The 10,764-nt window shown below is 37.7% G+C and overlaps 1 protein-coding gene across 1 annotated transcript; it reads left to right on the top strand.

Annotated features, from left to right (window-relative positions):
- The first annotated feature begins 774 nt into the window (after positions 1–774).
- Positions 775–10,479, top strand: LOC121513932 (sialic acid-binding Ig-like lectin 10). The gene is made up of 9 exons (XM_041793960.1): positions 775–860; positions 1,188–1,305; positions 1,681–2,094; positions 2,312–2,626; positions 5,037–5,294; positions 5,381–5,680; positions 5,846–5,957; positions 8,043–8,124; positions 8,867–10,479. Exons 2-9 carry the CDS (start codon positions 1,245–1,247, stop codon positions 9,257–9,259), a joined length of 1,935 nt encoding a protein of 644 aa, XP_041649894.1. The 5' UTR covers positions 775–860; positions 1,188–1,244; the 3' UTR covers positions 9,260–10,479.
- The last annotated feature ends 285 nt before the right edge of the window (positions 10,480–10,764 follow it).

Raw genomic sequence — 10,764 nt, 5'->3', positions numbered from 1 at the left:
GTGCAATGAATAGCATGGAAATTTAAACCAAATACACCCAAATATGCACATTATATACAGTGCTTAACAAATTTATTAGACCACCCCAACCAAAGTAAGTTTGATGCCACAGCTGCCCTAAATTAACAGCATTGGTAATTACCAAAATCTTTTTTTATGTTTCTGCAATGGTTAATACACCAATATGTAGAAGCTCTTTAACCCAGATGATATTTTTAATGCTAAAATATAATTATTATTGTTATCCATGAATTTTCAAATGTACTGATTTACCAGAAGTTTTGATTTGAACAGAAAATTTAGTTTTTGTGGTTGAATGTTATGCTTGATTAATTTCCGACTTCTCAGAGAAGCCCAGTGAGCCGGCTCAAATTTGGGTGAATTCAGTTTGAAATCCCTCATTCCTGTTCAAAATGGTAAAACGTGGAGAGCTGACTGAAAATGACAGAGTCCGCATTAAAGCATTTCATGATGCTGGATGGTCTCTGAGACAAATATGACAGGTGGTCTAATAAATTTGTTAAGCACTGTACAAAAATTAAAGTTAAAAGAATGATTGGTAGATTACAGCATGACTGTTTTTTAATCATGTTCAGAGATTTATCTTTCTCAAAGTTCCTCACTCAAAAGTGGGATTGAAAGATATAAAAAGATTAACTCTATTTTGTCACATCATATGTGATACTTGTAGACTGTAGCTGTTTTGCATGGCACCAAGAGCCAGCAGTGTGATACTTCCTGGAAACTCATTGAAGTGCACAGAGAGAAGAACAAGAAGAAGAGAACGAGAGGAAGAATCAGTTTGATGCAGAGACTCTCAGCAGAGATCACTGTAGACTCAGAGGAGAATAAGAAGAGAGGTAAAACAGAATTCACCCTTTTTATTATCATTTTTATGTAATAATAAACAGTCGTACAGTGTTTGTGATACACAATGTGGGAATATCTGGTATGTTGAGGTTTGTTAATATTTATTTTGAGAATCTTGCGAGCTGTTAAATCCAAAGCTTCTAGTACAGATGAAAAAAATTCTAAGAAAATGTGTGCAGCATTTGTAGCTTGAAGAAGTTTGACCAGAAAATACGACTGCCTGGGCTGTTTTTAAAACTGTACTTAAATCTGGAATTCACCTTTGATGGAGTTTCTGGGTGAGTTTTAGTAACTGAAGGATATTTTTGTCTTCAAAGTTTGTACTGCTGAGAAGAAAAGTTCTTCCTGTGGAGGGAGAGACTCAGTCTCTCAGGATGTTTGCTCTCATCTTGGCGACTGTGCTTTTCTCTGTGAGAGGCATCAATGCAAATACAGGTCTGTATGTTTATGAAAGACATGTTGACCATTATATTAATTAGGATACGACAGACAAATACTTGGAATGACAAAAATGTAGATCATGTGTTCTTTTTTAACATGCCAAACAAAAATTTTAAATGTCATTATACATAGTAACTCTTGTGTTTAATGGTTAAACTTTTATGATTAACTGGTTTAAATGAAACACATTTTGGATAAAATGATAGGATAGCTGCTGAGATGTTGTGACATTTGCTGAGAGCTGCTGACTACAGCTGTTTAAAACAAAGTTTTACTGATGCACTACCAGGAGCAGCATCCAACCTTATAACTAACCAAGATTTATCAAACCCTGTGTTTTTATTTCTGCATTTCTCTCTGTTTTTACAGGTGCATTAGAGAGGCAATGGACATGCCAAACGACTGACTTCTGTATCAATCTGAGTAAAGAAACCGTGACAGCAGAGGCTGGACTCTGTGTTGTGATACCGTGTTCTTTTAATACCAGTTCTACCTTTACGGCCAAACATATTGTTTGGTATAAATGTGAACCAGCTACAACAAAATGTGGTGTCTCAGACGTGATATTCAATAATACTGTGCCTGGAATAAAAGTTAAGTCTGGGTTCAAAGGTAGAGTGTCACTGTTGGAGCCTGATGTGACCAAGAAGGACTGCAGCATCATCATCAACCACCTGACTGAGTCAGACTCTGGATATTATCAGTTTAGAGCTGAGGGGACCATGACTGGTGGAAAAAAAGATGGATGGATGTTTACTAAAAAAACCGCCGTGTCTGTCAAAGGTATGACACACAAAAACAGTTCACCTACACATACTGTACATCATTATGTTAAATTCTTAAGTGAGACCAAAATGTTTTAGCATGTATTGATCTCTGTAAGCATCATATCTGAATTCCAGCATTTCCTGTTGTTAATTCAACTCATAAGCTCATCAAAATCTCAGATTATATTATTTTATCCTGAATCAAAGTAAATGTTGGGTCTCTTCTCCATCAGCTCTGACCCAGAAGCCCTCAGTGATGGTTCCTCCTCTGACAGAGGGACAGCAGTCCACACTGATCTGCACCGCTCCTGGTCTCTGCTCTGGATCTGCTCCTGAGATCACCTGGAGGATTGGACGAGGAGAGAAGAACTCCCACATCACAGGAAACATCACTGCTTTCACTGAGACTGTGACTGCTGTCACAAAGAGATACAACTCAACTTTGAGTTTTACACCCTCTGCAGAGCATCATGGCACTGATGTAACCTGTAAAGTCATCTTCAAAAACAACATCACAACAGAGAAGACAGAGACTCTGAGTGTGGCCTGTGAGTAACAATATTTATACTGATCAGTTATTTTTACTCTGAAGAATCTATATTATCATCATCTAGCTCTGTTTAGCAGTCATCTAAATCAGTGGTTCTCAACCTTGGGGTCGGGACCCCATTGGGGGTCGCGAAACACTGAGAGGGGGTCACCAGATGCCTTTAAAATAACACTGTTGCCACTTTAAACCAAATGTAACAAATTTTAACATCTTTTAATCACCTTTTAACACCAATGTTGCCAATTTTAGCACATTATTGCCACTTAAAACCCAATTGTGTTAATCTTATACCCTTTCCACCACTTTTTTCTGCCTGATTTTGTCACTTCTGATCCAATTCTTGCCACTTTCTGCCAATTGTTGCCTCAATATTGCCACTATTAACCACTTTTTACACCCTTTTTTGCCTATTTTAACCCCAGTTATCCCATTTTTGCCAGTTTATATCAATGTTTCATCCCAGTCCACCTAATTGCACTTTGAAGCCATTTAAGCCACTTTTTAATCCACTTTTACCACTTTTTTTTTTTGCATGTTTTTGTCAATTTAATCAATTTCTGGTTATTTTTTGCCACTTTTATCTAGTTTTTGCCACTTTTAGCCAATTTGTGTTCTTTAACAATACAATTTTAACACCTTTTCCACCACTGTTTTGCCATTACTAACTAATTTAAGCAGTTTTTACCCATTTTGAATATGTTTTTACTAAAGTTATTTTCATTTTAAGAAGGCTATTTACTACACACATTACTAGATTTGTTTCTTTGATTAGAGTGGTTATTATTTAGGTCAAATATAAAATATGGTTTTCACAGCTTAACTTCACAATGGGCCATGATTTATCTGACTTCCATGGGGCCACAGTTTGGCTGGGTCCCAGAAACCTTCCCCTTTAACCCCCCTTATGGGCAGCACTGTCTGCACATGACTATTCTTAATTGGCATGGCTGTTCAACCACCTTTAGGTACAGTGGGGGTTCCCCGGTCTCTGGCACCTTTGTTTTGGGGGTCGCAGGCTGAAAAGGTTGAGAACCCCTGCTGTAAATCATCTGAATATGAGGTCCTGCTTTTAAGCATCTTATAGCACTTTAAAGTAGCTGGTCCTTACATTTTTAAATGAGTAAAAAGAGAGCCTCTTTCCTCTGTGTTTGAAATAATCCCTTTTAAAATAAGAGTGACAGAGCATCCAGTCCCAACAGCAGATCTATTGTTACTTTTAGTTTATTATCTCATCTGTTTCATCCTTTTCAGCAGTGTTTTTCCTCTTCTCTGCTGATGGTGTTTGATCAGATTGGTGCTTTTGTTTAGGATTCTTTAATATCCCTAGGATGATACATTTCTATCATTATTCATCCAGAATGTTTGCAGTAAGCAGTTATGGTTGTTTAAACTGATTGAACTGGGCTTCATCTCTGTAATTTCTCTGCTTCACCTGTCAAATTTAGAATTAGACATGTTGGGGGAGTCTCTTCCACCATCCATAATCTAACAGTGAAGATTCTGCACAATACAACAAAAGACATTTAAAGAGACATCATGGGGGTTTACCCCCTCCTCTCAGGTGGGAGATTGTGCAGAATCAGGCCAGGGCCACCAAACTCAGAAAAGTCCAGGACACCACCTTAGAGGCAGAGAGATAAACTTGTTGAAGTTTTGAATTATGCTGCTTCCTCTGACTGACTTCATATACAGTGCTGTAAAAAACGCCCTTCTCCTTCCTGATTTTTTTCTTTTATATTTTTCACAGTTAAATGTTTCAGATCATCAAACAAATTTAACCCTCTGGGGTCAAGGGTATAATTTTTTAAGTACTTTTGATGTTTCCCTTTATATTCACCTTAAAAACTGTTTACCTTGCATTGTTTGGTATTAGCTTTAAGTACATCCCCACATGTGCGATTTTACAGTCATTTTTTCCATTTTGAAATACTGTATTAACACCTTTGACCAAAAATCACAAAAAAATTAAATCCGATTAGGAAAAAGTTGGATTTTTTTAAATGTAAAAAAAACACAAACATGTTTGATGAACCACTTTTATAACTTAGAATGCAAAAAAAAAGTTACATTTTAAATAATGAATGAAAAAAAGTTATATTTAACATTGCATGGCGTAAATTATTTAACATAAGTCTGGTTTTCCTTGGCCTATCAGCGTCATTTGAAAACTGGTATATAGTTTGAAACAGAGACTTTTTGAAGCTGCATCTTTCTTCTATGTCATCTTAAATAGGTCACAAGATTTGGATGCACCAACACGTCCATAGACTCCAGAGGGTTTAATATGGACAGAAATAAAAATACAGTTTTAAATGATTATTTCATATATTAAAGTGAAAAAGCCATCCTGGCCCTATGTGATAAAGTAATTGCCCTCTAAATCTAATAACTGTTTGTGTCGCCCTTAGATGTCAAGACCCTCGTCATCACTGGAAAGAGAGCTGTTCAAGAGGGTGGTGACCTAAATCTGACCTGCAGTGTTGACAGTTTCCCTCCATCTGTTATCACATGGACCAAAGAGGGCTCAAATAAAATCCTGAAGCGTGGCACTGGAACTGCAAACCTCTCCATCACCAGCATGTCAGCAGAACATTATGGAAAATACATCTGCACAGCATCACATCAGATCTCTAATCTGACAGCAGAGACTGAAGTGATTCTGGCTTGTAAGTAGTTTCCTTTCGAGAAAACTTGTGTTTTTATCACCTTACTCTGCTTGCTAGGATGTTGAGATATTTCTCATGTGTTGCAGTTTCACCAAGGATCTTTAACAGCTCAACGTGTGTGCTTCAGTCAAAGAAGCTGACCTGTGTGTGCATCAGTGAGGGGTTTCCTTTACCAACCATCAGATGGCCGCTGGTGAAGAACCACCCCAAGTACTGTCTCACAACTAGCCAGTCCAACAACACAGTCAACGTCAGCATTACTGTGACTCTAGAAGATCAGAACTACACCACTTTAGAGTGCATCAGCAGCAATGACATTGAAAATGTAAAAAAGAACCTGACAGTCAATGTACACAATGTGACCAAAGATGTGCTAAAACCAGAGTGTAAGTGCTGACAACCAATCTTTCCACAGAAGATCAGCTATTCATGTTATTTTCTGTATTTCAAAATAAATATGAATATAAATATATATGTATATGAATTCAAAGTAGTAGGTATCACAGCTTTTGAACTGTTTATTTTAAAGAAACTGTTCCCTTTCATTGCAGATCCACTCGAGACAGTTTTGAAAACTGTTAAATGGCTACAAGTCATCACTGGGTTTTTGATTGGTGTCATTCTTTCAGCAACCATCTGCTGTTTGGTCCAAAAGTACTGCAGGTAAACTTTCAAATTAATTTTCCTGGCAAATCTGGGCTTCTTTTTATCATCCATACACCTCTGTCCGTCAGAAAGTACCACACCTGTGTTTTTGTATTCTATTCATTTTACATACTAAAACAGTGAATTCTTTTCTATTTTCCAAAATATATCTGGAGGGTTTTTGTATCTGATAGTTTGTTGTGGTTGCTGTTTTATTTTGGCCGTCAGAGTGAACATTCTGTCCTCTTTTCCCCTTTTATTATAACATCTGTTTGTGTTAAACCCAAGAAAATCCCACAAATCACTCTGAAACCACTTACACTGAAACACTAAATTGAGTCTTTACATAGGTTTGGGATGATGAGGCAGGACAGAAAATAAATCAGTATTGTGTCAGCTTCAGTGGAGTTTAAACCCAGGCTGGTGATTCTGTGAAGCATCACTTAGGCTGGCCAAACACTACAAGATTTTAAGACCAGTTTGAGGCCAGATTTTCCTCCCCTGATGATCTTGGGGGCGTATCCCGAGTGGGGGCTTGCCACAAATGAATATTTGTCTGAATAATCCTCAAGTATGTCAACATGATAATTTTACTGTTCCAAATTGTGTCATAAATCCTGAATCATAAATATGAAACATGTTTTATTTGAGGTCAAAATGCCTCAGACAGAATCCCCACAACAACCAATGAGAGTGAGCTGACTGGTTAGCATCACCAACCGGCTCTTATGCATTTTCACCGCACAAGCTAAACAAAAGTGTACCTTCATTCCAGCCAGGATTTCATCCTGATTCTGCTGTCCTGATTTTTGCTGCTACGCATGCCAGGACAGCTTATTGTGTAGGGACAGCAAGACCATATAACCTGACACGCCAGATGGATGTGTTTCACACATCCATCTGGGAAAGCTTCAATAGGAAACGTTTGAGAAAAGGCAGAGGATTTGAAAAAAACTCGGAGTGTGACTGGATGAACGTTTTGTCTGTCACATCTCTACAGGCCAATCAGAGCAACAAAACGTGATGTACCTGCAATCGAGCTGCACGTGCGCAGCTACTGTGGAATAACACAAAACATGGTGACTATAGACATGTTAGTACTCGACTTTTGTCGTTTTTGAAAAGAAAACAACTCACTGCTGTTCTTTGTTCTTCTTTTAACAAAGAAATGTTGTCAAGTTCTGATAGAACTGGCGCTTTAGCAGCATCCACGCTAAGCTCTTCCACCATAAGTGCACCAGCTCTTACTGCTGCTTGTTTACATCACAACTCTGCTGCGCCTGAAATACCCCTCGTCACTGATTGGTCCTGTCACTTTCTAACCGGGCCCAAACGGTTTAGATGGGAGCTTAACAAGATGAATTCGCCAGTGAAAAACAAGGAAATGGGCGTATCCATCTGCTTTGCAAGGTTAAAGCCAATAGACATCCATGTTTGATTTTCTTTTAAAGTCAAGTAATCAGGCAAGATCGTTGGCAGGTCAGCAGGTGTGTGGTCTCAGTGGTCTCAGTCTGGCTGAGTCGTCTAGTGTGCATGCTCAGAAGATTACAAGATGAAAAATTGTTTTCTCCTTATATCTGTTGTCTCATGTTTTTAGGATTTGGAAATTGTCTTCTGTGCTGCGAGCCTAGAGACGAAATACAGTTTATATCTGTTATATCTTAAACAATATAATAGGTCATTTTCTTCTTAGTAGGAAGGATTACGATTAAAAAAATCTTTTGTGATAGACCACTTACATTAAAGATGAAAATGCAGTGGTTCCCAAAATTCTTCTGCCTGGCCTCTCTTTAGCTGATGAAAATATTTCAGCCTGCCACCCACTCATCCTCACACTCATCAACATATGACCCTTTCATAAATGTACACAGAGAAAATATTGGTTGGACAGTATGTGGCTTATCATACTGAGCCCACTGTCATAGCTGTGTGCCCTCCTAGTGGCCATATGACCCACCATGGGACCAACTGTGTCAATGCAAAGTTCATGAATAATCAAAAATTCTTAATTGTGTCCTTGTAGAAAAAAAAACCCTCTTTATGGTGTCTTTTATTTTGAATTGTTTACTAATAAATTATTGTGTGTCTGAATTTTCTTTGCAGGAAAAAAGACAACAGGTCTGGAAATGTGGAACAAGAGAATCTGGAGATGATGACTACTCAACCCATTTCAATCCTAAACAAGGTAACTGTTACTTTTTATTCTTAAACTTCCTGTAAAGTGAAATCCAATCTTTGTGTCTTAACACTCTTGGGCCTTGATCACACAGAGATGAAAACAATATATTTCTGTCTCGTTTTGAAAAAGTATCTTGTAAACACAGGGTCGTTTCAGGAAATGTCTGCAGAAGCAAAACAGTGACAACAACACAGAGGCTTTGTGGGTAAAAAATAAAATGCTACAAAAGTGTTCAGTAGTGCATATGTTTGAGTCAACATTGTTTTGTGGCCCATTTTGACCAAAAAACACACTAAATTCTACAGAGAAACTGGACCCATCTGTTACACTGTCTAGCCCAACTTCCTTGCTGGTACAACCAATTTGACTTCAAAACATCCACATTTATCTTCAGGGAACATGTCCCCAGACCTCCATAGATTGTTCGAGTCCCCCCACCATAGTCTCCTAAATTCCTGCGGGAAACACTGGCTCCATCGCTCTGTATTTCAGTTGGAATTTATGAAAACTGCTCAACATATCAAACAAAGACAATCTTTACAAAAAACCAGGATAAAATCAGGCTTGGTCAGTTTGATGAATTAACAGCAGTTTTGTGATTTTCAGACTTAAGCCAATTAAGAAACAGGATTTCTGTTATTAAAGTCTCAGCATTTGGTTGGTTTAAATCATAAAGATGAATACTATAGAAATAGCCATTAACCCTTGTTACAAAAACAAACTGTAGTGTCTTTGTTGTGTTTGACAGATGGATGTTGGTCCAGCAATGGGAAACCATGAGACTCACAGCCAAGATGAAGCAAACGGAGGAGCTCAAGCTGCTCAAGCTGCTTTGCAATCAGCCTCTGGTGCTGATGTTGAACCAAGAGATGTGGAATATTCAGACCTTGACTTCTCTCTGATGGCAAGGAGGAGCCCTGCAAGGGCAGGGCGTTTTCAAGAGTCAACAGAGACAGAGTATGCCGAAATTAAGAGAGACAAAACAGAGGAGAGTCAGGGTAATGACAGCGCTGAGCAAGATGAAATGTTGGAGGGAATTGAAGTAGAGGAGGGGATGATGGGAGAGGAGAAGGATGATTGCAGCCCACAAAAGGAGGAGGAGGAGGCGTTGTATTCCAATGTGAAGGATTTAATGGGGTAACAACGTAGCACAGAAAGTAAGGAAATTTGGGTTTGTTAGATTCTTTCTTTGTTCTATCAATGCTTCCTGGCAGTAAATCTTATACAGTTGTAAAGTTTGTTCATTTCTCTTCTTGATAAATTGTAAAATGGCCAATATATCTTGTATCTTCAGACTTCAATCATCCAACCTACTTGATGAAACCAAACAGGAGTCAATGGCAGAATAAGCTGTTTGGCAAATTTTACGTTTATACTCAGCTCTGCTGCTCATCCCACAAATGCGTGTTCCTAACAAATGTGGCACCATTTAAAGGGAAATAAACAGGCTTTCCAACAGTATAAGATTTATTGCCAAGAAGCATTGTTACAACAAAGAAATAACCTACCAAACACAAATTTCCTCTCTTTGGGCGCTAAGTTTATGTCGACTGCAGAGACTAACTTTCAAATAAATTTTGAAGTTGAGGCAAAACAATTTGAAAAATATGTGACGAAACGTACACACAAGCTTTTAGGCCACGATTTTATCAAACATGAGTGCAAGTTTGTTGTTCATTAAGTGCCATTCATGCATGCCTGTTTTTTTGTTTTATTTGATATTGACAATTTTATGCATGTGCAAGAATGTCTTTATTTCTTTTTCATTTTGCATTTTCATTTTTAAAGATCTTCTTGATGAATAAATGTAGCAAATTTAAATGCACTCAACCAGTGGTTTTCAAGTGGGACCTTAAATTGGATGACGAATCTAAGTGACAATGAGAAGTAATAACTAATTATCTCCTTTTCTTGTGATATAAAGTGATCTTCCAGAGAAAACACTGAATTTCTTCAAACAATTCCATCTTTCAAAACTGTCTTGGGAAAATGGAGTACATAAGATGCATGTATGTTCTTCTGTAATGATGTACTTTTTTAACATTTGTCTCTTTGTTCGAGTATGTTGTGTTCCATTTTGAGTCCAAACTGCAAAATATTTCATCAGTGGTTGGATATCTTAAAAGTTGGGGTTGTGGTTTCTCTTAAAGGGTAGTGGGTGAGTCCTGATGGCAGACCAGTTGAGAACCACTGTACTAAACTCAGATCCAGTTTGTTTGAGCTCAGTTTTAAGGCTTGCTTGTGATATTACACCAGCTTCCAGTGTTTTATCTATTGTCTTTTTAGGATTGCTTTTATAATTTTCTTGTTATTAAGCTGTTTTAAAGTTTTTGTGGGTTTTAAAATAGAGCTATAAATAAAATGTTTTTACTTTCTTCAAAACCACAAGGGCTTTTTAACATACATGTCATTGTTTAAACATAAGTAAGTATCTTACAGTTTGAAATCTATTCAACCAATAGCAGAGGAGACACCCACACAACAATTCATCTGGGCCAAAAGCAACAACAAAAAGCCTTTCCTTTGCACCTGTTGTTTTTCCATTCAGGACTTTTTGTGGCTTTTTAGCTTGCTTTGATTGACATTTGGGTATCTCTGTCATTCTTTCTTTCAAGATTTCCTTTATTACTAACACATCCAAATGCA

Source organism: Cheilinus undulatus, linkage group 8 (genome assembly GCF_018320785.1).
Source record: "Cheilinus undulatus linkage group 8, ASM1832078v1, whole genome shotgun sequence".
Taxonomy (NCBI): Eukaryota; Metazoa; Chordata; class Actinopteri; order Labriformes; family Labridae; genus Cheilinus; species Cheilinus undulatus.
The sequence above is the reverse complement of the archived record's forward strand: the minus strand, read 5'-3'. Positions and strand labels throughout refer to the sequence as shown.

Bases quoted from the DNA above. Each gene is read 5' to 3' on its own strand.
- LOC121513932 (XM_041793960.1), top strand. From the start codon at position 1,245: ATGTTTGCTCTCATCTTGGCGACTGTGCTTTTCTCTGTGAGAGGCATC. The intron at 5,295-5,380 runs GTAAGTAGTTTC...CATGTGTTGCAG, and splicing joins GACTGAAGTGATTCTGGCTT to TTTCACCAAGGATCTTTAAC. The intron at 5,958-8,042 runs GTAAACTTTCAA...TTTTCTTTGCAG, and splicing joins TTGGTCCAAAAGTACTGCAG to GAAAAAAGACAACAGGTCTG.